The 23111-nt window shown below is 36.7% G+C and overlaps 1 protein-coding gene across 1 annotated transcript in view; it reads right to left on the reverse strand.

Annotated features, from left to right (window-relative positions):
• Window positions 1-2392: 2392 nt before the first annotated feature.
• Window positions 2393-23111, reverse strand: part of SkpA (S-phase kinase associated protein 1 SKP1-related A) — a 77079-nt gene continuing 56360 nt past the window's right edge. The window contains exon 3 of the mRNA XM_014364136.3: window positions 2393-2762. Within this exon, the coding sequence (XP_014219622.1) occupies window positions 2553-2762 (210 nt within the window). The 3' untranslated portion in view covers window positions 2393-2552. The remainder of the gene's footprint in view (window positions 2763-23111) is intronic.

The following is a 23111-nucleotide window of genomic DNA, read 5'->3' on the forward strand; positions in this document are numbered from 1 at the left end:
AATCTAAACATTTTCCTAAAAAACAATTTTCGGAAGGATTGTCGCAAACAATGGCGTTCAAACAGTCCGTGGAATTTTTAAGAGGTGTTGCCGTGGGTTTCGTGAATTCTTCTAAATTTAGTGCATCTAGCATCAGTTTTACGTTTTCATGATGCACGCATACGCAAACGTTATGCGTACCACTACTTCCGGCTAAGATACAGTGAGGAGGTCTGAGCTGTACGCATTTCGTAAGACTCACTTTGACATTTTCATGCTCTTCTTTAAATAATATGAATAGTTGGTTCAAATTTCCAAGTAATAATCGTTATTGTACATGAACACGTTGACCATTATCCTGTTTCACAGAAACATAATCTTTTAATCCAGGCATCAAGTGGCTGACGTTGTCACGCTCGTCAAAATTTTTTACGCAGACTTCAACATCAGCAGATAAAACATTTCCTTTTTTTTTATCGGGCCATGAGAGTATGCCACGTTCTGCAACTAAATTTAAAGCTTGCCTAGCTTCTCTATCTGTGCAACCAAATTCTTTCATAAGCTCTCTTCGGTTCCATAATTTCGGGGCGAGGGTGAGCAACGTGATTCTTTCGCTTATCGTTAGATGATGCAAATTTCTCCTTCCGTCGCGGCTCGCATCGTCTCGTTCGTCGTTTAAATACGTTATAAAAACGAAAAACTTCTCTTTTTTTATTGTTGATATCTACGTAAAGTTGAAGATCATTGAGATAAAACGTGTTTTTCAAACAAGTGCATTTTTTAAGGTGATGGGAGCAAATTTTCGAAAAACTGATGCCACCACTGGAAAGCTGAGGAAAAAATACGTAAGAATATGTTTTTAGATAATTTTTTAATCAAAGTTTTGACACCGAAACGACGAATTGAAAACGTCGTGTTTGATGCCCGCGCGGGCCGTCCACCGCGGCGCTGGGACAGTTGACGTGATTCTCCCCATAGTCACCGAGGACGGTGATAGTTTTCAGACAGGAAGGCTGTGAAGTGACGACTTGCATAAATAAAAAAATTAATTTATTGTTATACTCTATTTTATGTCATATATTTTATTTTCACAATGATAAAATTTTAAGATTCTTAAAAGAGTCATCCTTAACGAAAGTCATCACCTATCAAAGCTAACTGTGTACTTCGAGGCTCTTGGAAGTGTCAAGCGAAAACTGAAGCGAGCCGCTAAGATCAAGCATATGAAGTCAGTAAGTACCGGCCCCATAGCATGTAAGACAAAAAAAGTTTGAAGTAAAGCTTCGCGCAAGGTGCATTTTTTTCACGGCGTTTTAGTAAGTAGTCCGCTGCTGCTAATCGAGTGCAGAAGTTAATTACTAATTTTAAAGTAACTTGCTGAAGAGTGACTCGATATTTTTTTTCTCTGTATTTTTTTTGTACAAATGATATAAAACAAATTAATATAAAACTAACAGAAGAAGAAACTTACGAGTCTACGTGTTCAAGTAATATTTTTTGGAAGCAATTTAAAAAAGAATAATATTAATGACCTTAGTATTTCTTAATTGTAAATGAATTTAGTATACTTCATTAACATTATGTCTTAGGTTTATAAAGTCTCTTAGTTTTTAAGCACCTAAGCCATCTTTAAGAGAGCGAAATAAACAACAACAATACCATAGATTCGTGTAATAGGATAATAGGCTTTATTTCTTTGACTCTCACCTGAGTAACAGTAAACATGAGCTAAACAAACTTAATAAATGTTGCAGTATATATAATATGCACACCTTTTGATGAAGAGTGAACTGTAATAAAAGCATAAGCTTTTTGTTTAAAGTATAGTGAGAAAGAGTTAAAACACTTTAATAAGTGATACATTTTTGTTGGTTCATAGTTACAACCATACTTTACTTTTGTCTTGTATTTCTTATTTTAGTAATGAATTTTAAGTATACTATTTTAACTTAAAATTTATGTTTAGCCTAATGCTTAGCTTTTTATTTTCCGCTCTTAAAACTATTTAGTTTATAATTTATTATCTCTTGGTTGATGCGTTCTGTTTAGTTACTTTTTACCATTTTACATAAATGATTTCAATCAATCTGAGTTTATTTATCATGCCTAAGACACTTTTTTGACAAGAAGGTAAAAAGAGTATCTTAGAACAACAACCTTAAAATGACACCCCTATCAAAAATAGAATCTTTTTATTTTTTACTTCATTTCCTCTATTTAAGGGGTACGTAAATGAAGGTTTTAATTAATAAAGCAATTGCATTTTAATATCAAAACCTCTTAAATCTTGTTAGTCTAATTTTTATCTTACATTAACTGTACTACAATATCTGTATGATAGTATTCATGCAAGCGTAAAATTTTTTATTGTTTATAGTGAAGTTAAATAAAAATACAATTGAAAATTTGGATGTCCAATAAATGATAAAAATAATTATTTTTGTTTTGTATACATATATGACAACTTTTCTTTATATTTAACAGAAAAAGACTATGCGTGAATACAAAGTTAAACAAATACAGTACATATTCGTAAAGAACTAATTTAGCAGATAATTATTTTCTACTTTAACTTATTTTTCTTCGCACCATTCATTTTCTTTACGAACTTGTTCTTCTTCAGAGGCAGTAAAATCATTTTTTATGTTGAACGTTTTGCGTATTTCTTCAGGTGTTTTACCTTTTATCATATTAGCGACGGTTTTACATGTTACATCTAGAAGTCCTTTTATGTCTAAATAATTGGCAGCTAATATAAGTTCGAATAATGTTCCTTGATCTACCTGTAAAGTTATATCGATAATAAAATATGAGTTTGCTCAAGTACATTTAGTATAATCATGGATTGTAACAGAAAATTATTTTTAAAATGAATATTTTTCACTTAATGTTACTCCTAGCTTTTAAATTTTGAATATAAGAAAGACACATCTTCGTGTTGTGGAGCATCTTTATTAATAGTCCATGGCCCGAAAAAATTTTCAATCTTGTGTTTTCCAGTAGAGAAAAAACTGGTCATTTCCCTTCAGAATTTTTCCAGGAATACGGAAAAAATAGTTTTGTCCAAATCAACCCTCGGCTTCATTTGTTAATTTAACAATTTATTAAAAAATGACGATTTTTTATTTAGTTTTTTGCTAGTATCTCCGCTTCTATTACTTTTAGAAAAAATTTTTGACCATCAATCTCTTTGTCATTAAATTTCCTATGAAATGGATATTTTTGCAAATGCATTATTTATTGTTGATAACACGTTGAAGGCGGGAAAGTATTAAAAAAAATTTTTTTGTACCGAAAAACTTTCGATCGACGTAGGAAAAAAACTATCTTGTCAATTTGAATGTAACCATGAGAAAATATAGATATTGAACTGTACAACAAAAAGCTATTTGTGAAATTGTAAAATAATTATTAGTTTTTTGTTAATTAATTTTCTAAAGTGAAAGTGACGTGTTATCACAAACTTAACTGATGGTTAATTGACATTTCAATTTGGTAAACACATTATATTTAATATAACTAATCATAACAAAAAAAAATATTTATATTTTTTTTAATTTTGACGTTTTTTTGCAAAAAAAATTGTACTTTGCAACTTAAACAATTGTCAATTTTTCATATTTTTGTTTACAACAAAAGGCATTGTATTCGTCGTAAAAAATACAAATTAAAAAAAAAGAATGCTCTAGCTTACTTTCAAGCTGAGATATAAGAAATTGACGTTTTCTGCAATAACGGACTCACAATTAAGTTTTTTATTGCGAAAAAATTTGTGTATTATTTTCATCTATATAGAAATAAGGAAATACAAAAATATGAATTAAAAACGTTAAGCCATACAAATGAACCGTGTATCATTATTCTAAGATTTAAGTGCGAAATAACTATTTGTGAATGTTATAATTATTGTCCCAAAAATCCGACTTCTTTGCATATACATAACAACACAAGAAGAAAAAAGGTGCGTTGCATCCATCAAAACCGTGCAGGTCCCAAAATATTAGTTCCGTCAAAACCATAGAGTATACAGAGACATGTGGTTATCGGAATATAGAGGTATAACAATAAATTGGGCAATGTATGGCAAGTATAGATCATGTGTAAAACTAGATATAAGAGGATATGTAAACAAAACGAAGGTATGGAAACCAAAAATTCATAATTCATAAGTAACGGCACATATCATAAATAAAACTAATGTACGTAGAATTTAAGTCGCACAAACTGGTTTTTTTTATATTATATTATTATCAAACCGTAAAATATTCAAGAGCTGAAGGAATTCCCTGAAAAAGTCATTACTTTCTCTATCCATAACTGCGATCCTATTGAAATTGAAGGAATGAGAACAATGCCTCGAACATCTAGCTAAAATAAAATAAATTTTTTGTTAATTATATTTGTTTATGTTTCTGAATTCCTCTTTCCAATAGCCGGGACGTTTGGCCCACATACCTGCCATTTTTGGACCTGCATGGTTTTTGTACTTGAATTTCAGAATAATGATACATAGTTTATTTGTATAGCTTTACCTTATTAATGGACATTTCTATCTCTTAATGCGATGCATCTTTAGTATTGTGAGATAACCTTCTTTTGAGTTATTTCTTTATTTCTGCTGAACAAATTATTAATGTTATTTTTATATTTTGAATTTTTTTTAGATGTCTGGAAAGGCCATCAATGAATGGTGGTACTTCACAGATGTAGTTATAGTCCATTGCCCGGAGACCAAAAAAATACGATTTAATCTTATGTGTTCCAGTAGAGAAAAACTTGGTCATTCCTCTTCAGAATTTTCCCAGGAATACGGAAAAAATAGTTTTGTCCAAATCAACCGTCGGCTTCATTTGTTTATTTAACAATTTATTAAAAAATGCCAATTTTTTATTTAGTTTTTTGCTTGTACTTCTGCTTCTATTGCTCTTAGAAAAATTTTTATTTTGTTTTATTTTGTTATAGTCAAATAGGATTGGGCTGAGTGTTTAACAGCCAGTTGTAAGGCATGCATGCAGGCCGATTCTCTCGCATCCAGCTCTTATCACGTCAGAAAGATGGAAATAAGTTTTTGGTGTTGCTTTTCTCTTCCCATTTTTCTTCACATAGGTTAAAATCATTGTGTTTGCAAATTATTATAGTTTGCTCAATCAGTTTGTTCCGACATTATTGCGCTTATAATAAACTCGGTAAATAAAGCCAATACCAATTCAAACGGTAAAAATCGGCATATCCAGTAAAAAAAAACGTCAGGGGGCATTAGACGGTTCTAGTTCTATTCCTCAATTTTATTGCTATTCCTTACTGCTAACTTGAACGCACCATTTCCAGGGTACAAAGTATCATCGAGTATCGTGCACCGTTTTTGCACAAGGTAACTGGATTGCGCAATATGCTGCTGCTTTGTTCGGTTATTTGTGGCCGCACTTGAATGGTTCGGTGGGCGTGTGCTATAATTATTTGATGATGTTTGAGCGTGTCAACTTCCATAAATACTTCATGAGTTGATTATTTTGAAAGTAGATACAGTGCACTGCTAATCAACGTTACATTATTACGCTTTAAGCAAGCGATGCATCTTGAGTATAGTGAGTTAACTTTGTAATGCGTTGTTTCTTTATCAATGTTGAACAAATTATTTATTATTTTTTGTATTTTATACTTTTGTTAGATATTTAAAGATATCAAAAATAACTAGCGAAACGTCACAGATATACTTAACAAAGATGCTCCATACTGAGACGTGTGTTTCTTTACAAAAAAAAAAAAAAAATTATTCTGATTTGTAAAATTTATTGAGAATGTTATATAATAAATAATGTAAATATAAGAATAAGTGAAAAAAAGTGGTGGTATAAGTGACAGAATCAATAGAGGTTAGAATTGTGCATAACACACGGTAAATATCCATCCAAATAGGAGTTTGGAAAAAGTGTGGAAATAAGTATCAAAATGTAGAAAGAAAGAAAAAGATTATCAAAAACAGTTAAGAGAAGAAAGAAGAGATTAAACTCAAGGAGATGGAGAAACAATTCATTGTGGACAAGCAAGGAAAGTTGAAGAAAGCGACTAAGGTTGTGACATAAAGAATTATATTAAATAGGAGTAAAAAAAGTACAAGGAGAGAAAAGAATGCGAAAAAATAAGAAAAAGCCACAAAGAGGAATGTTGTAAAATTAAACGAGAGCAAATCAACATAGAAAGAGCTACTATTAATTTGAGAGAGAAAGAAATAAAAATAAAAAAAGCTTAAAAAAATGAAAAGAAAGCTTGAAAACTAGGAAATAGAAGACGCTTGCACGGGATGGGCAGAGCAGCGAGCAGAGTCGTCAAAACTGTCGAGAGTCTCGAGTAGTAAAAGCAGAAACAGAGGATTCATGTGGAATTCAAATACATGTATGAGTTGGATCAGTTGAAAGTTGAAACAAAATTGTAAAAATAGAGAAACTTGGAAATGACAGGGATGAGTTAGATAGATCAAAAGTTATTGTAAATAGCAGTATAACGAAATGACGACGTAAGATTATATCTTGATAAGTTTTGGTGTGACTAAGTAAATTTGAAATCAAATGTACTAAATTGCCAGTAAAATTGGTATAGTTATTTTTACGGGACTAGAAAGCGCTAAGAAAAAATCTAAATAAGCCTAAAGTAAATAGTAAAAGGATATTCATAGAAAATGCTGACATTTGACGATAGAAGAAAATGTAAGGGTATGTGTTCACCTTAGAAGTAGCAGGTGCTAGTATTCTGACGAGGCGAGCGTTATCATATTCCCTTTATATGCTTTGAAGGAAACTTACACACTTACATTAATTTCTTTGTGTCTCAAAGCAACGGCTAATAAATGTGTAGCCCTTTAAGTGTCAGTTTCCCCACTGCCTACTTTTCCACCAGCTTAAGCCTACGAGCCGAGTGCTCTGCTCGAGCTCGGCCTACTCCTTGCTCGGCCGCGAACTAGTACGTAGCTCTTCGCAGCACCAATTCCACGACGCGTCGACGTCGACAAGTAGCACATCTCAAGGCCCTTTCGCCATTTTCTTCTCGCCTCGTCAAAGTCCACCTGCGACTTCTGTTTCTCCAACAGTCAGGTTTTACTTTTGTATTAGTTTCATTTAATTTAAATTCTTTCTTTTGTTTATTTTCGACAGTCATTATTCAGTTTTAGTAGTCAGATTCAAAGTTAATAATAATTATATCCTTTCAAAGCAATTCTTCAATAGTCTTATTCGCACATTACATATTGTTCACGTGGTTTTACTTTCCTCGTTTAAATTTTAAACTCTGCATTACTGTTATTTTACCGTTTTATTTAATAAAATACTCAAGTCTGTTTAAGCACAATTATTACTCGTTTTGTTTTAATTAATTAACTCCAAGAAATCGTTTATCAAATATTATTGTTTACGTATGCACAACAATTTAATATTTGTTATATGACTAATTTGGCATTCTAAACATCATACAAATTTATATCCACGTAGTAATATAAGTTTTATTTTTTTTTAAACTCTACGTAAACTCGAGGCTCGAAATTGAAAATAATTACAATTTTTCGAGCGAGTTAAGTAGAAATAATCATTGGTAGCAGAGCGTGGTTTAGAAAGCCAAGAGGTCGTTGAAAGGGCAACGTGTCATTGGTGACGTCACAGTCAGCGATTGCCGATCAGCATTGAGGAAGGGAGAGAGATAATCGCCGAGCAAGGAAGCTATCGGTCTCTTCTTGGTGCGGTGCTTCGCAACAAGGAGCCGAGCCGTAGGCTGGGCCCTTCTTCTCCTTCTTAGCCCCGCGGAACTCGTAACACAAGCCATTGTCTTCGGCTAAAATTACATCGAGAGCGGGAGGAGAGACAGGTATTCTCAGATCTACTGGTAAGCTAACATACATCACTCTCTTTCCTTTTTCTTTTTCTCACATTTGCTTACGAGCTCGCTGGGTGACACGCACGTTGATAGCCGTTTCGTTAATTTTGCTGCGCATTAGTATAGTAATTGATTTCATACTTGGGTTTTCTTTTCTTCTCTTTTTTTTCTTTTCTTCTTTGAATTTATTGATATTTGTATCCATTTCGCATCTATATAATTTAAATATTTCAATATGGATAAATTACTGAAATCTCAGATTAAATTATCGCAAATGGTGACAAATTTTTATATTAATTCCACCGATAAGGTTAATGTAGAAAGTCAAACATTATTACATTTTAAGACGAGATTAGAGTTACTCGAACAATATTGGAAATCTTTTAACCAACGTCATGATGAGTTGCTTGAATTTGAGGACGATTTAAAGGAATATGACTACTTTAAAAACGATGCTTATACGAGAATTGAGGCTGAGTATGTTAAAACAAAGGTGCTTATCATAACAAGAATTCAAACTTTACAAGGCCCGGCCCCACCTCCCCGCGATGATCCGCGTCCCATACCTATTATTCAAGATAGCCAAGCTTCTCTTCCCCCTCTGTCATTGCCAACATTTTCGGGCAAACAGGACGAGTGGGAGAGCTTTAAACAGCGTTTCACTTCGCTTATAATAAATAAGCCTTTTATTCCCTGTATCACAAAAATGCAGCATTTATTGAGTGCAGTTCAAGGTGTTGCAGCACAACGGCTACAAGGTTTGGAATTAAGGGAGGATAATTTTGATGTCGCGTGGGATAAATTGGTAAGACGTTATGATAATAAAAGGATAAGATTAAACAACGCTTTAGATAACCTTTTAAATCTTCCGGTAGTTCGCGCTCGCAACGTACAAGACTTTAATGATATTCTTGATCGCGCTGAAGCTTCAGTCCGCACACTTGAAGATCTTGAATGCCCCATTGATCAAACTAATTATCTTATAGTTTTTCACGTTGTACGTAAGCTCGATGCAGCTACTCGGGAAGCTTGGGAGATTGCAGAAGAAAATACGGAGGGATTTTCCACGTATAAAAACTTAGTTAGATTCCTTGAGCGTCGCATACACTCTTTACAGCAAGCGCGAACGTCGGGAGATTCGAGTGACCATCGCTCAAAACCTCAATCTACCCAAAATTCACGCTTGAATACTAAAGTAGTTTCAGTTAATACTACTCAAGCCAGTGGCGACCCAATATCTCCAACTATTTGCATACTTTGCAACGGTAAGCATCCACTTAACCGTTGCTATAAATTTAAAAGGATGAGCCAAGCTCAATGCTGGGAGTTATGTAAGCGTGAAAAGATCTGCGTGAATTGCCTAAAAAATACACATTTTGCAGATAAATGCCCTTCGACTAATCGATGTTTTACGTGTCAAGGTAAGCACCATACACGTTTACACTATGATAGTGCTCGACCTAAAACTCCTCAAAATAATTTAACTAAGCCACAATTGATCCTAGACGCTAACGTTGGTTCAGCTGTCAGTAGTCATTCGCAAACCCATCCTCAGGAGATAATACATTCACACTGTGCTTCGGTAGGCTCTTCGATCTTATTAGCGACAGCTTTGATTAAAATATATAACGATCATGGTGATTCTCTGATTATAAGAGCCTTAATAGATCCAGCTTCAGAGAGATCGTTTATATCTCAACGCGTCGTATCACAGTTGAGTCTTGTTACAAGGAGGGTTGATTTATTGGTCACGGGAGTAGGAGGTGCAGTAGGATCGAAGGCTCGTAGCGAGGCTAGTTTCATTATTGGGTCGAATAAACTGGATAACTTTCAACATGCAATTTCCGCTTTGGTTTTATCGGAGCTTAGTCAATTTTTGCCGAAAAATAAAGTTACCAATACTAATTGGCCCCATATAAAAGATATTGATTTGGCTGATCCTCGCTTCTCTGAGCCAACACGAGTAGATTGCATATTGGGGGCTGATGTGTATCCTTTGATCATACTCAGTGGATTAATTAATGGCCCAGCCGGCACTCCGTTAGCACAACACTCAGTTTTCGGTTGGTTGTTGACAGGCCCTATTGCAGTTACTCAATATTCCAATAGTAATTTTATTCAAACTTTCCATACTTATACTGAACATTCGGTCGAGGATCCTTTATTGAAATTTTGGGAAATTGAGGAAGTTCCCCGCAAGTCTCTTTTTAATCAGGATGAACAATTTTGCGAGGATCACTTCCGTCAAACACACTCTCGAAACTCAGAAGGCAGATTCGTTGTTCGTTTACCTATGAAAGATAACCCAAATTTTAAAAACACTCGTGAAATATCTGCTGCTTGCTTATTGCGCTCCGAGAGAAGGCTAAAACGCAACCCGGACCTTGCAGCAGCTTATGATAATTTTATGCGAGAATATGTTGATTTAGGTCATATGCAACTTGTACCTTCTGATCAGTTACATCGATCTGCATATTATATGCCGCATCATGCTGTCACGAGACCCGATGATCCTAGAAAAGTGCGCGTAGTCTTCAACGCGTCGCAAAGGGACTCTAATGATATTTCTTTGAATGATTCGCTGTTGCCAGGACCCAAACTGCATTCTGATATTCTGATGGTCTTGACTAGGTGGCGATTTAATAAATATGTATTTACCACAGATGTGAAAAAAATGTTTAGACAGATACTTGTAAGCCTTGAAGACTGTGACTGGCAGAGGATCCTATGGCGCTACAGTGAAGATCAACCAATCATGGATTACAAGTGCCTTACCGTGACCTACGGTACAGCAGCTGCTTCTTTCCTGGCGCTTCGTGTTATGCAGCAGCTGGCAACAGACGGCGCGGCCTCATATCCACTCGCTGCAGAGATAGTAAATAATCAGCTTTACGTTGATGATTTTTTCTCTGGAGGGGATACCATCGAGCTCGCTTTGGAGCGCCGAAATCAGCTGATCGGCCTGCTAGCTACAGCTGGAATGTCATTGGGAAAGTGGGCAGCTAACGCGACCGAGCTTTTGGAAGGTATAGGGCTGTCGGGCTCCGACGAGTTTGAATTAAGATTAAACGAGGTAGTATCAACTCTGGGCATCAAGTGGCTCCCTGCTGACGATATATTTATTTTTAAGTTTTTAAATAAAGAGTCAGAAATTGACTATACGAAAAGATCAGTCCTTTCAGAAATTGCTCGGTTGTTTGACCCGCTCGGCTGGATTGTCCCTGTCATTATTACTGCAAAAATTATATTACAGGACATCTGGCTTCTCGACTTGGGTTGGGACTCAACGTTACCAACTAAGCTGTCACAACGCTGGTCGCAGTTTCGACATGACATGAAAGATATCTCGATACTTCGAATTCCAAGGTGGATTGGCCTTAAAGAGCATGATGATTGGTACCTGCACGGGTTCTCTGACGCCTCAAAAAGGGCATACGCTGCGGCTGTCTACGTGGTAAAACCAGGTACCTCAGTGTCTCTCATATTGTCCAAATCGAAACTCTCTCCGACGAAAGTGCAAACGCTACCCAGGCTGGAGCTTTGTGGCGCAACATTATTGGTTCGATTAATTAAGCACGTCGTCGAGAGCATAGGACACCAACCTGCCACGATCAACTGCTGGACTGACTCCAACGTGGTGCTTGAGTGGCTGAAAAGTCATCCATCGCGATGGCAAACTTTCATCGCCAATCGGACGAGTGAGATCATGTCTACAGTTCCTACGGCAAAGTGGCGACATGTTCGATCCGCTGATAATTCAGCCGACTGCGCTACGAGGGGATTGTCACCGTCGGAGCTGTCTAAACATGACCTGTGGTGGCATGGACCTCCCTGGTTGATGTTAGAAGAGCAAAATTGGCCTTCAAATTCTTTGCTCAAATCCACAGAGGAGCAACAAGTACAAGCCTTTGCCTGTCAGGAGGAGCGATCATCAGTTGGCAAGGATAAGGCATCTCGATCTAGTTGCCTTCCAGCTCTAGAAAAACATTCAAGTTACGCCAAGATTCTCCGAATATTGGGTTACTGTTATCGGTGGCGTTTATTAGTTTCAAAAAAGACCATGGAAAGAAAAGGTAACTCTTTAAATATTCTAGAATGGAGAATGTCGCGAATTGTATGTTTCAGAGCAATTCAGAGTTATCATTTTGTAATGGAGATGAGGAACTTGCTTGATGGCAGTGCTATACAAGCTTGCAGTCCACTCAAGCGTCTCAACCCGTTCATTGACGATCAGGGACTTTTACGTGTGGGTGGTAGACTCGAGCACTCATACCTGCCATTTAACGAACGTCATCCAATAATCCTCCCCGGTCGCTGCATATTCGTTAAATGTTTATTGGAAGAAACGCACAAGCTTACAATGCACGGGGGAGTGCAGCTCATGCTTTCGCACCTACGTCGATATGCTTGGATTATACGGGAACAAAGAGTAGCTTCAAGTGTCTTTCATCGCTGCGTAACTTGTCAGAGATTCAATTCAAAGGGTTCAACTCAGTTGATGGGACAGCTGCCAGCTATCAGGTTAAATCCAACTCGTCCTTTTACGCATACAGGTCTGGACTACGCTGGCCCTGTACCTATTTTATTTTCAAAGGGCCGTGGTGCAAAAACCACAAAAGGATATATAGTTATATTTATTTGTATGGTCGTTAAAGCCGTACATATTGAAATTGCGTCAGATTTAAGTACCGAGGTTTTTTTGGCTGCTTTTGCTCGATTTTCAGCTCGACGGGGACTACCTGCCGTGATGTATTCTGATAACGCGACTAACTTCAAAGGCGCCGCCACTGAGCTGAAAGGGCTGTTTAATCAAACATCAAAATCCGCAAAAACCATCGCTGACACTATTGCTATGCAGGGAGTAGAATGGTCATTTATTCCCCCGCGAGCCCCTCACTTTGGAGGGCTCTGGAAGTCAGCTATTCGTTGCTTTAAATATCATTTTTACAGAGTCATCGGACAGGCTAAGCTCACCTACGAGGAAATGTCAACTCTCGCAGCAAAGATTGAGGCCTGTCTAAACTCTAGACCTCTTTGCCCTATCACCAATGAGGCGAGTGGAGACTTGGTGTTGACACCAGCGCACTTTCTGGTGGGATCGTCGCTATTAACGCATCCTGAACCGTACGATGAAACCAAGCAGACGGTTAACTTGAGCAACCGCTGGAGGCTACTCACAGGTCTACGCAACTCTTTCTGGTCCAGGTGGAGAAAAGAAGTCCTACACCATCATTTACAACTCAATAAATGGTTAAAGCCTCAATCAAATTTACAAAAGGGTGACGTAGTTTTGCTGAAGGACGAAGCAACTCCGCCAGCTACCTGGCCTCTCGGATTAATCGTTGACACGCATCCGGGTTCCGATGGGCTGGTAAGAGTTGTGTCCGTTAAGACTGCCACCTCCACATTTAAGAGACCCATTGTAAAGGTTATTAAGTTGCTCACTGAACCCGAGCTCGAACAGTGTTATAAGAATCAGTGTAAAAAGGACTCGAATCAATCCGATGTAATAGTGGAAGGCAATTAGTGGTTTATTGACATTTATTTTATTGCAAATTTTATCTTTTGTTAATTCAATTTTATTGTTCTAAGTTTATTAATTATTATGTTACTAATTAAAGACATTATACTTATGTTCAGATTTCGGTTTAGATACCGCGAGTAAAAAAAAAAAAAGGGATGGAATTAGTTTGTTTGTAAAAGGATAAGCGATCCTTCTAGACTATAAGTGTAATACAGTCTCAAGTTAAAGAACTCTAAGGATAGACTCTAATCGAAGTTAGGCTTTTCTATCTTTTGATTTTGATGCCGTTGCATCAAAGTGGGCGGTATGTTCACCTTAGAAGTAGCAGGTGCTAGTATTCTGACGAGGCGAGCGTTATCATATTCCCTTTATATGCTTTGAAGGAAACTTACACACTTACATTAATTTCTTTGTGTCTCAAAGCAACGGCTAATAAATGTGTAGCCCTTTAAGTGTCAGTTTCCCCACTGCCTACTTTTCCACCAGCTTAAGCCTACGAGCCGAGTGCTCTGCTCGAGCTCGGCCTACTCCTTGCTCGGCCGCGAACTAGTACGTAGCTCTTCGCAGCACCAATTCCACGACGCGTCGACGTCGACAAGTAGCACATCTCAAGGCCCTTTCGCCATTTTCTTCTCGCCTCGTCAAAGTCCACCTGCGACTTCTGTTTCTCCAACAGTCAGGTTTTACTTTTGTATTAGTTTCATTTAATTTAAATTCTTTCTTTTGTTTATTTTCGACAGTCATTATTCAGTTTTAGTAGTCAGATTCAAAGTTAATAATAATTATATCCTTTCAAAGCAATTCTTCAATAGTCTTATTCGCACATTACATATTGTTCACGTGGTTTTACTTTCCTCGTTTAAATTTTAAACTCTGCATTACTGTTATTTTACCGTTTTATTTAATAAAATACTCAAGTCTGTTTAAGCACAATTATTACTCGTTTTGTTTTAATTAATTAACTCCAAGAAATCGTTTATCAAATATTATTGTTTACGTATGCACAACAATTTAATATTTGTTATATGACTAATTTGGCATTCTAAACATCATACAAATTTATATCCACGTAATAATATAAGTTTTATTTTTTTTTAAACTCTACGTAAACTCGAGGCTCGAAATTGAAAATAATTACAATTTTTCGAGCGAGTTAAGTAGAAATAATCAGTATGATTTTATGGGCAAGAAGGCAAAGAGGCATTGACGTTAAGGTCATGACAGAGTTTACATATAAGAAATGTAAAAGAAGGGTGAAAGATAAAACATTCAGTCAACTTTACGTTAAATAATAGTTCAGAGTTAACAAACGACATGAGACAGGCATTTGAGTATTCATGCAAAAAAAGGGCAGGCAGAACGACAGATGGTAAGGTGACAAGGAGACCGAATGAGAGTTTAGAGATAAGAAATTTAACGATGCAAAAATTGTCTCCACGCCATAACGATCTCGCTGACGCAAAGAATATACAAGGAGCATAAATTTAAAGCTTTTACAAATTTTTTACTTTCAGGAGCTGTACATACGCTGAAAGAAGGAGAGAGAGACGCTAAAGGGCAACCAGCTAGGCTGCAGAGACACAGCAGCACCAGCAGGAGAGGACTAGAAAACGTTAAGGGGGCTACCTGCATACCCATGGTATTTGCTGGGTCGAGAGTAACTTTAAAAGTAGCGGCGGCGGCCATGGCCAAAGCGACAGCTTGCTTTGGGAGTCAGTCTTGGCTGAGAGTTCCAGTAATTTGTGCGGATTGTTTTAAGGCACTTGATAGAAAAGAGATCTAGAGAAAGTTGAGAAAGAGTTTTCGAGAAGGTGCGTAGAGTATTGAGAAAGTGAAAGAGAGAGAGAGAGAGACAGAAAATTGAATTGAAACACAGTTCAATTATGCCAAGGATGGAATATCCTAGAGAGAAAGAGAAAGAGAGAGAAGTATGTGCACGAGTTTAGCAGTTACTGTGTTTTCCCAGGACAACGAGATTGATGGATCGACGAGAGAGTAGCTTCCGAGTGTAGAGAGCAAGAGTGACCAGGGCAGAGTACAGAGAGAGAGACAGAGAGTAGCGCATACAGAGAGAGAGAGAGATCGAGGGATAGAATAAAGCAGATATAGCAGGGAAATTAGAACAGAGTAGACAAAGTGAGTGAGAGACAGTGTAAAGTAGACAGAGACAGACAGAGAGGGTTGAGTTAAGTTGAGTTGAATTTATTTAATCGACAATGGACTTGAGATCCTACAACGCGGAGGCATAGTATAATTGTTATAAAAACCAACCGATTGAGATAATACATTGGTATCAGCCTAACAAAATAAACGTCTTCTCAATGAAGTACCTGTACAGGAGCACTTTGAAACGAGGCCGATCATAGTATCAGCACAGATCATGTGGGAGGCCATTCTACAGTTGTGGACCAGCCACGCGGAACGCATTTTGATAGCAAGAGGTGCTAGCATACGGGATCACCAAATCAAACTGGGAGCGACGAAGAGAGCCATCAGCCTTAAGAGGCCTAAATTGGAATTGTTTAGCAAGATACTCCGGCAGGCCGTGCCACAAAACTGAGACCAAGAGGCATAACGAAAAGTACAATCGTCGCTCAGTAAAAGGCAGTATACGTAGTGCTCTGTATACAGGGGTGATGGGTGTAGAAAGACCAACATCAGAGACAAATCTCAAGGCAGCATTTTTGCAGCGTGACAACTTAGTAACTAATACCCCTGATAGGTCCAACGTAATGCCAGAACAGAAGTCAAAGTAAGGGAACACAAGGGCGCTAACTAAATTCAGGCGAATTGAACGGAACAAGGTATCACGGCATCTTCGAAGTCCTGCAAAGGGAGCATAACTCTTACAAGAGGTCTCTGCAGCAAAAAGGTCCCAAGAAAGGATAGAGTCCAAAGTGACTCCAAGTAGCTTAATAGTATCACTGATCTGGAGCAGTTGGAGGCATGGTTAGCCTCACCAAGAATGGTGGACATATTCCTTCTAGAAGCAAACCATATGGCATAAGATTTGCGCCAGTTAAGAGAAAGACAATTGTTATTACCTCAGCCCAAAACATGACCCAAATCAGCGTTTATGACCGCAACTATGCGGCGAATCTGGCTCACGGCGCCAGAGAATCAAAGAACGAAGTTGTCAGCGTAAAGATGGCAAGTGCAGGATGTACGAGCTGAGGGTTAATCATTAATATATAATGAAAATAATAGCGGTCCATATAAAGTACCCTGAGGAACGCTCGAACAACGATCAAGCCAACCAGAGGTCAAACCTACGCGCGTCTTAACCACCTGTGATCACCCAGAAAGACCTGATCCACCCGCAAGCAGAATCTGAAAACCCAAGAGAAAGAAGCTTTACTAATAACACATCAATATTGAGCTCATCGAATGCATGCCAAAAGTTCACAGAAACTAGTAACGTGGCATCACCCGCATCCATGGACACTTTAATCTCATCGACAAGATTGATCAATGCAGTATGAGTACTGTGGTGCCTATGGAAACATAATTGCTGGGGGTGCAGCAGCCTGTTAGATTTCACGAAAGCCGAAAAGACACGGAAACAGCTTGCGTAGAGGATGAGCCAGTGCAATGGATTATATTATAACAATTAATTATTAAAATTTTTTTTTCTTTTTTTGATAAGCATTCAAGAGTGCACCAGTATCAACAGTTGCACTCAACGGACTGTGAGCCCGGTCGATAATGCGCTAGAGTCGCGGTTGACCGAGTAGCTTACGAGTAATTGACGAGGATTTGACATCCTATAGTGCGTATAGAGTTACCTCCAGTGCTATTATATCTTTCGGACAAGTGTAAAGTGAACAGTACGTTAGTGAGCCAGGTAGATCTTGCTAAGGAATCACGTGTCCTTAAGTCTCTGCACTAGGACATGCGTGAGCCATGCGACCGTGATAAATTAGCTAGTCCCACTGAATCTCTGTACTATGGGACAGGTTAGAGTTATTAAGCGATAGATGTCAATACAAGGACTAAAACTACCAGGCACTAGTGACTGCTATCTCTTGTACAACCGCTACCTCGACCATGACTGCGTAGATCATGACTAAGCCCATAACGACTCCTACTCAACAAAGATGGACCATCAGTCTGTATTATGAAGTCATCAAACCCCCAGACACTCACTTCACACCACACCCTAAACCACGCGTGATTGAAGATCAATTCTTGATACGTCCCGGAGTGAAATATTACTCTTCACAGTCTCTCAACACGGTGATGCAGAACACTGAAATCCCAGAACTAGTAGGCTCCTAGTTTGAGGAGCTGTATGCTGGGAGTGCGGCGTTTGTAATAAACCTACCAGCACCATCGAGGAGGAACCTGGACGTATTTGCTGAACTGAGAAATTACAGAGCGTGCAAAGACGATCTAAAAACACCTATTCCAGCGCCACGCTATAACGGGGAATCAGCAACACAACCCATCGGACCGAACCCTAAGGTGTAGGGATTATGCACAGGAGTTAATCAACGATTTCAGAACTTTCCCTCCCGAAAAATATGTGACGGAAGTGAATTTCTACTTTCACTTCTGATTTCGGAACTGAGAGAAAAGAAAAGAGAGACAAGTAAAGTTAAATTTTCTAGTTTTTATTTTAGTGTAATTTCTGAAAAAAAAAATTTTAAAAAACACTGTCCATCGGGTTTGTCCTCACAACGTCTTGCATATTACACGGAAATAAATGTTGGATTTAAAGACCAATTGATGCAGCGCTAAGCTTTAAGAGAGAGTTTGGACTCTTTCGTGACAATCTTGAGGCTCGTGGCCCGACGACTGGATATAGGTACACGCATACGTGCGCTGATGCAGCCTGCAGTCTTACAGTGAGAGAAGTATGCATGTGTGTGCTGTCTTCCTTCAATTCCCCCTTCTCTCACTCTCTGAACGTTGCGCAGGCCGCGATTATAAATGAAATTTTACGTGATACTTTCATAACGCTGTATGTTCATCAGAGATTTTTTTTTCAAGTTAAATATGTGAAAAATGGTACAGTTAATTTTATTTTTTATTTTATAATATGTATACATTATCATGGCGTTTGTAATATATTTTATCAACGATATTTAAATCATAAATTCTATATAATTGAACAATTCAAAGAATAACTGCATCACCTTTGATGCATCACAGTGCTTATTTTAGCTCTCACAAGATTAATGCTTAGATTATGGTTCAAACATCAAGATAAGGTATTTTTTGACCCCCAGTTTACTGAAGTCAAAAATATTAATAATTACTCAGATATATTTGTTTGGCATTTAAAATTTGGAGGTCTCTATTATTTCTGTTAGTATGTGCATTCTTGCTGATGGTCGTTAATCTTCCCTGTTAGGTGTACAAGTATGAGTGTATGGATATGCAAATAAAGAGTTTGACAAAATCACTCTGCTCTTAATATAAATATGTATATTAACACAATCTTACGTCTTCACTATCTTTAACAGTGTGTAAATAAAATACAATCCAAAAAAAACAGAAAAAGACAAGATTGAATTGAAAGTTTGAAAGTTAGGGAGAACGAATGCAAGAGTGGGTGTCAACTGACTGACTGCGCCAGAATGAACTAAACCATGCATTTATGATGCTATAGTCCAGCGCCATAGCATCTTAACTTCTTGCTACTGCGCATACACTGACGTACAGCTACAAGCGCTAACCACATATCTTCTTAACCACATAACCACTAATCTCACATTTCCTAATTTCGCCGATTTCTTTAATATCCATCAATCTACAGGTCAACCTACATAATTTGATAGTTAAGACTTTCGCAAATGGGAAAGAAAAGAGACGCTGACTTTTATATACTGGAAAAGACTTTTTTTCAGGAGTCTGACTTATTAGACCTAACTGACTTGTATAAATTAGAGAGAGCAAAGTGTAGCGTACACGCACGTCAACAGTCAAAGCAGAACTGCCTAAGCTTCGCCAGTGCTGGGAGCTTTTCGACTCGCACACACTTACATACATACAGCTTATCGATACAGTCATGTACTTTAACAGATAAGCTTGTAAAATCTATTTTTAATGCTTGCACATCAATTAATCTTTAAACTGATAAATGTAATTGGTTTTTTTTTATAACAACAAATGATGAGACGCGAAATTCCAGAAAATCACAGCACACTGTCTAGTAGACTTCTCAAGATGGACATCGATTCGTGAATGGTTGTATTACAAAGCACTGTGTACCAAGCTATAGCTTTACTCTGTACAGTACTTTGCGTGGCGATTATTTATAAAAAGTCTTGATGAATACAGAAATTTTATGTATGATTGCGTATATAATACAGGTATATTAATATGTGAGATCCAGTAGAGAAGTCTCGGGTCTCTTAATGAAAATAACGAATTGAGGATATTTGAAGTTACACTGCTACAGGCACGTTATACACGGAATTAAATCAACGATTTCAAAATTTTTTCCCCTAAGAAATATGCGACGAAAGTAAATTTTTGAATCGCACTATCAGTTTCCTAACTAAAAAATAGTGACAAAACTAATTTTTCAAGTTTTACTCCTTAATTGAATACTTTCCACGGGATTTAAACTCACGTCCTCGTGCATATAAGTCCAGCATCGTGCCCACTTAACTACGAGGAATCTCTGATAGAGGATGTTCTCGTTATTTCTATACGATTTAATTTGTAATTGTCGATCTATTGACATAAAATATAACTGTATTCTAAATATATTTGATAAAAAAGTAACTCTCATTTGTTCGATTTGTTTAATCTGTAACAAAGGATTACCTTTTACTGCATTGATGGTGTAGTGTGTAACTTATTTTTAATCTAAATATTTATTTACTGCTTACTAATTAATTTGTTTCCAAATATTCAATTCATTAAATAAATTGATAAGTTATTTATTTATTTTCAAAACTTTTTTTCAATTCAAAACAATACTTTTTAGTAGCAGATTTTTTATTCATTGACAAGTGAATAAATTATTATTTATATGTTTATTTCAAATAAAGAAATAACTGTTTATCAATTTTTTTTTGAATATATTCGACTTAAGTCTTGCATTCGTATCATCTTTTTTTTATTATTGGTTCAGTCATATAAGGTTCTATGGATAAATTATTTGATTTTCATTGCGTCTTATACTTTCGAAAGTTGTTTACTAGTGAATGGGGTGATTTTTTATGAAGATGCATTCAGTATGCTTGTTATATACGCGACTTAAAATAAGTATGTAAGAGCGTGCGGTGGCTCAGTCGACTACAGGGAAAACGATTTGGCACTGAATTAGCCTAGGTGATTGAAGTATTTGTGTTTAACTACGTATTGGAGGTATGACACTTCTGAGCTCGATTTTTAACAGGCAGAAAATTGCGCTGTATACGTTCAATACAGTATTTAAGATCGGCAAATCCGAACGACCAAGAGTAAAAAAAAAAATTTTCTAGTTGGAATTTTTTTGCTTGTGCGGTTGGCTCAAGTGATACCCACAGAGGCTGAAACAATGTATAGTAGCATCCTTTTTCTCTTATACCCCCTAATATCATTCGAAATCTAAACTGTGATCTTTGTCCATGCAGTATACTACTGTAACGTGTTTAGAAATCACATGCTTATGTTACAAACCACGTGTAACCATTAAGAAAAAACAAATGGAGATAAAATAAAGTGGAATCAACTTGTAGGGGTAGGTCGCTAAGTAAAAAAAAGTCTAAATTGCTGATAGTTGATATAAAAAAATTGTTATACAAGGACTTCTACCTGTATTTTATTACCTACATCGTCAAAATAAAAAAAATACAGCATTTAAGAGACGTGTTACTTTTTCTGTACTGTGTGTGGTTCTTAATTTAGCGGATACAAGCTGCTACTCGATGATTTATGTATTTTTACGTTTTTATATTTTGTTTTTGTTGATTTAAGTGGAAATTACGTATGATTTTGGTGGATAATGATTTCGGATGAAAGTACAAAATAGGTAGGAAAAAGAATCAGCTGGAGAGAAATAAACAGAAAAATAATAGTAAACAGAGTAAAGATAGAAAATAAGATAGTGTGCAAGTGAGAGAGAAGAAGAGAGAGTGATAAAGGTACGTTTACAAATGCACGCGAAGAAAGTGTAAAGTTTGAAATTTTTCTATGATAAGTCGTTGTTATGAATGAGATTTCCTAAAAATGTTGTACTTCCTTGTTCTCTTATTTATTTATTTTTTTAGTCACGATAACTTTACCGACGTTTTCACCTCAGAAACCATCTATTTCCAAATATTTTTTAGATTCCACTGCTAAGCCAGAGGGTAGTTTCACTAGATTGCAATAGAGCTTTCATATCTTAATGGTTAGCGTGCTAGCCTTCTAGTCAGAAATACTCGGAGGGTCGTGGGTTCAAATCCCGTCGAAAATTATCGAGATTTTATTTCTCAGGTTTTTTCGATGGGATGAGTACCCAGGATGCCGAAATATTAAAACACATATTCGATTTTTCTGGTGATGTCTGGACCTTCAGGAGCTTCCTTTTCGAAGGAAAGCCAACATTTGGACAGCTCATCTAGTAAAGTCACTGTTGGTTTATAAAATGTCGGTACATCGAGTTAGACGGTTTATTATAAAATATCTTTCCAATAAACTTGATCATAGCTGGGGTGTACTTGAGACAATCGCTACGACCTGTAAATAGTACCCCGTAGGATGGATGACCGAGTTGTCTGAGGGGAATTTGCAAGGGGCCCGCACGAAAGACTTGCATACTTGGGCAAATACGGGATGGTAATTATGGAAAAAAGAAAAAGGAAGGTAGAGATTAGGACCATAGGATATGTAAAAATCATGCAATGGGTACATGTTGGAATCTTAATACATTACAATACATCGTCATACAAAATCATCGGGGTTAAACGTGAATAAATTGAAAACTGAAAGTAGAACTACAAATAACGGGAACATCGCTCTACGTTTTTTTGAGGAATATCAGAAGTCTTCTGCCATTCATTTGTATAACATACTGCAAACAATATCATGTAGTTATGTTATTTGTTCGAATGGTTTTTGGCAGTATGCATTGTTATTAGCAAAACAAATCATTTGCAAGTATCCCTGGTACAACATGCCTACGTTGATTTACAAATTTTTGATCCATGGCTCAGAAATAATAGATAGTTTTTTATTTCCTATGGGTCAAACGTCGGAAGATGTGCAAGAGTTGTGTAATAAGTACATAAAAATTTATAGAAGAGATTTTTTAAGACAAAATTTTTGAAAAAGAAACAATTAAAGACGTATCTTAGATTTTTTATGCATTTGACCCGTTTATTCTTAGTTGCCGAAAACTGCTCGCTAAACCACTGAAATCATTATCTCCAGAAGTTTTTTATTATTGTCATCTCCAAAAGAAACAATAAATAAAGATGAAAAAATTATTGAGAGTAGTAGCACTTCTGAGATAAGTACAGATGCTACAGAATGTGATGATAAGGGTTATAATTTTGTATTGTATTACAACTGTCTTGTATAATTATGATAATTATTTACATATAAATAAAAAAAAGTGTTGCAATCAGACATCAGACCGTTGCATCGTCTCAGACAAAGAGCTGATTCACTAATTAGGTACGGTTGTAATAAAAACTTCATCATTAAATGAACAATTATTATCAAGTGTCACGATCAGCCCCTTGATACAATCATGAAAGCATAGGAAAAAGTTTCCTACGTGAAATAAAAACACAAAATTAGCGTAAATAAGCTATTGTCAGTGCCA

The sequence above is a fragment of the Copidosoma floridanum genome, unplaced genomic scaffold, assembly GCF_036245765.1.
Source record: "Copidosoma floridanum isolate Cflo_tuat_1 unplaced genomic scaffold, Cflo_Japanese_pri ptg000011l, whole genome shotgun sequence".
Lineage (NCBI taxonomy): Eukaryota > Metazoa > Arthropoda > Insecta > Hymenoptera > Encyrtidae > Copidosoma > Copidosoma floridanum.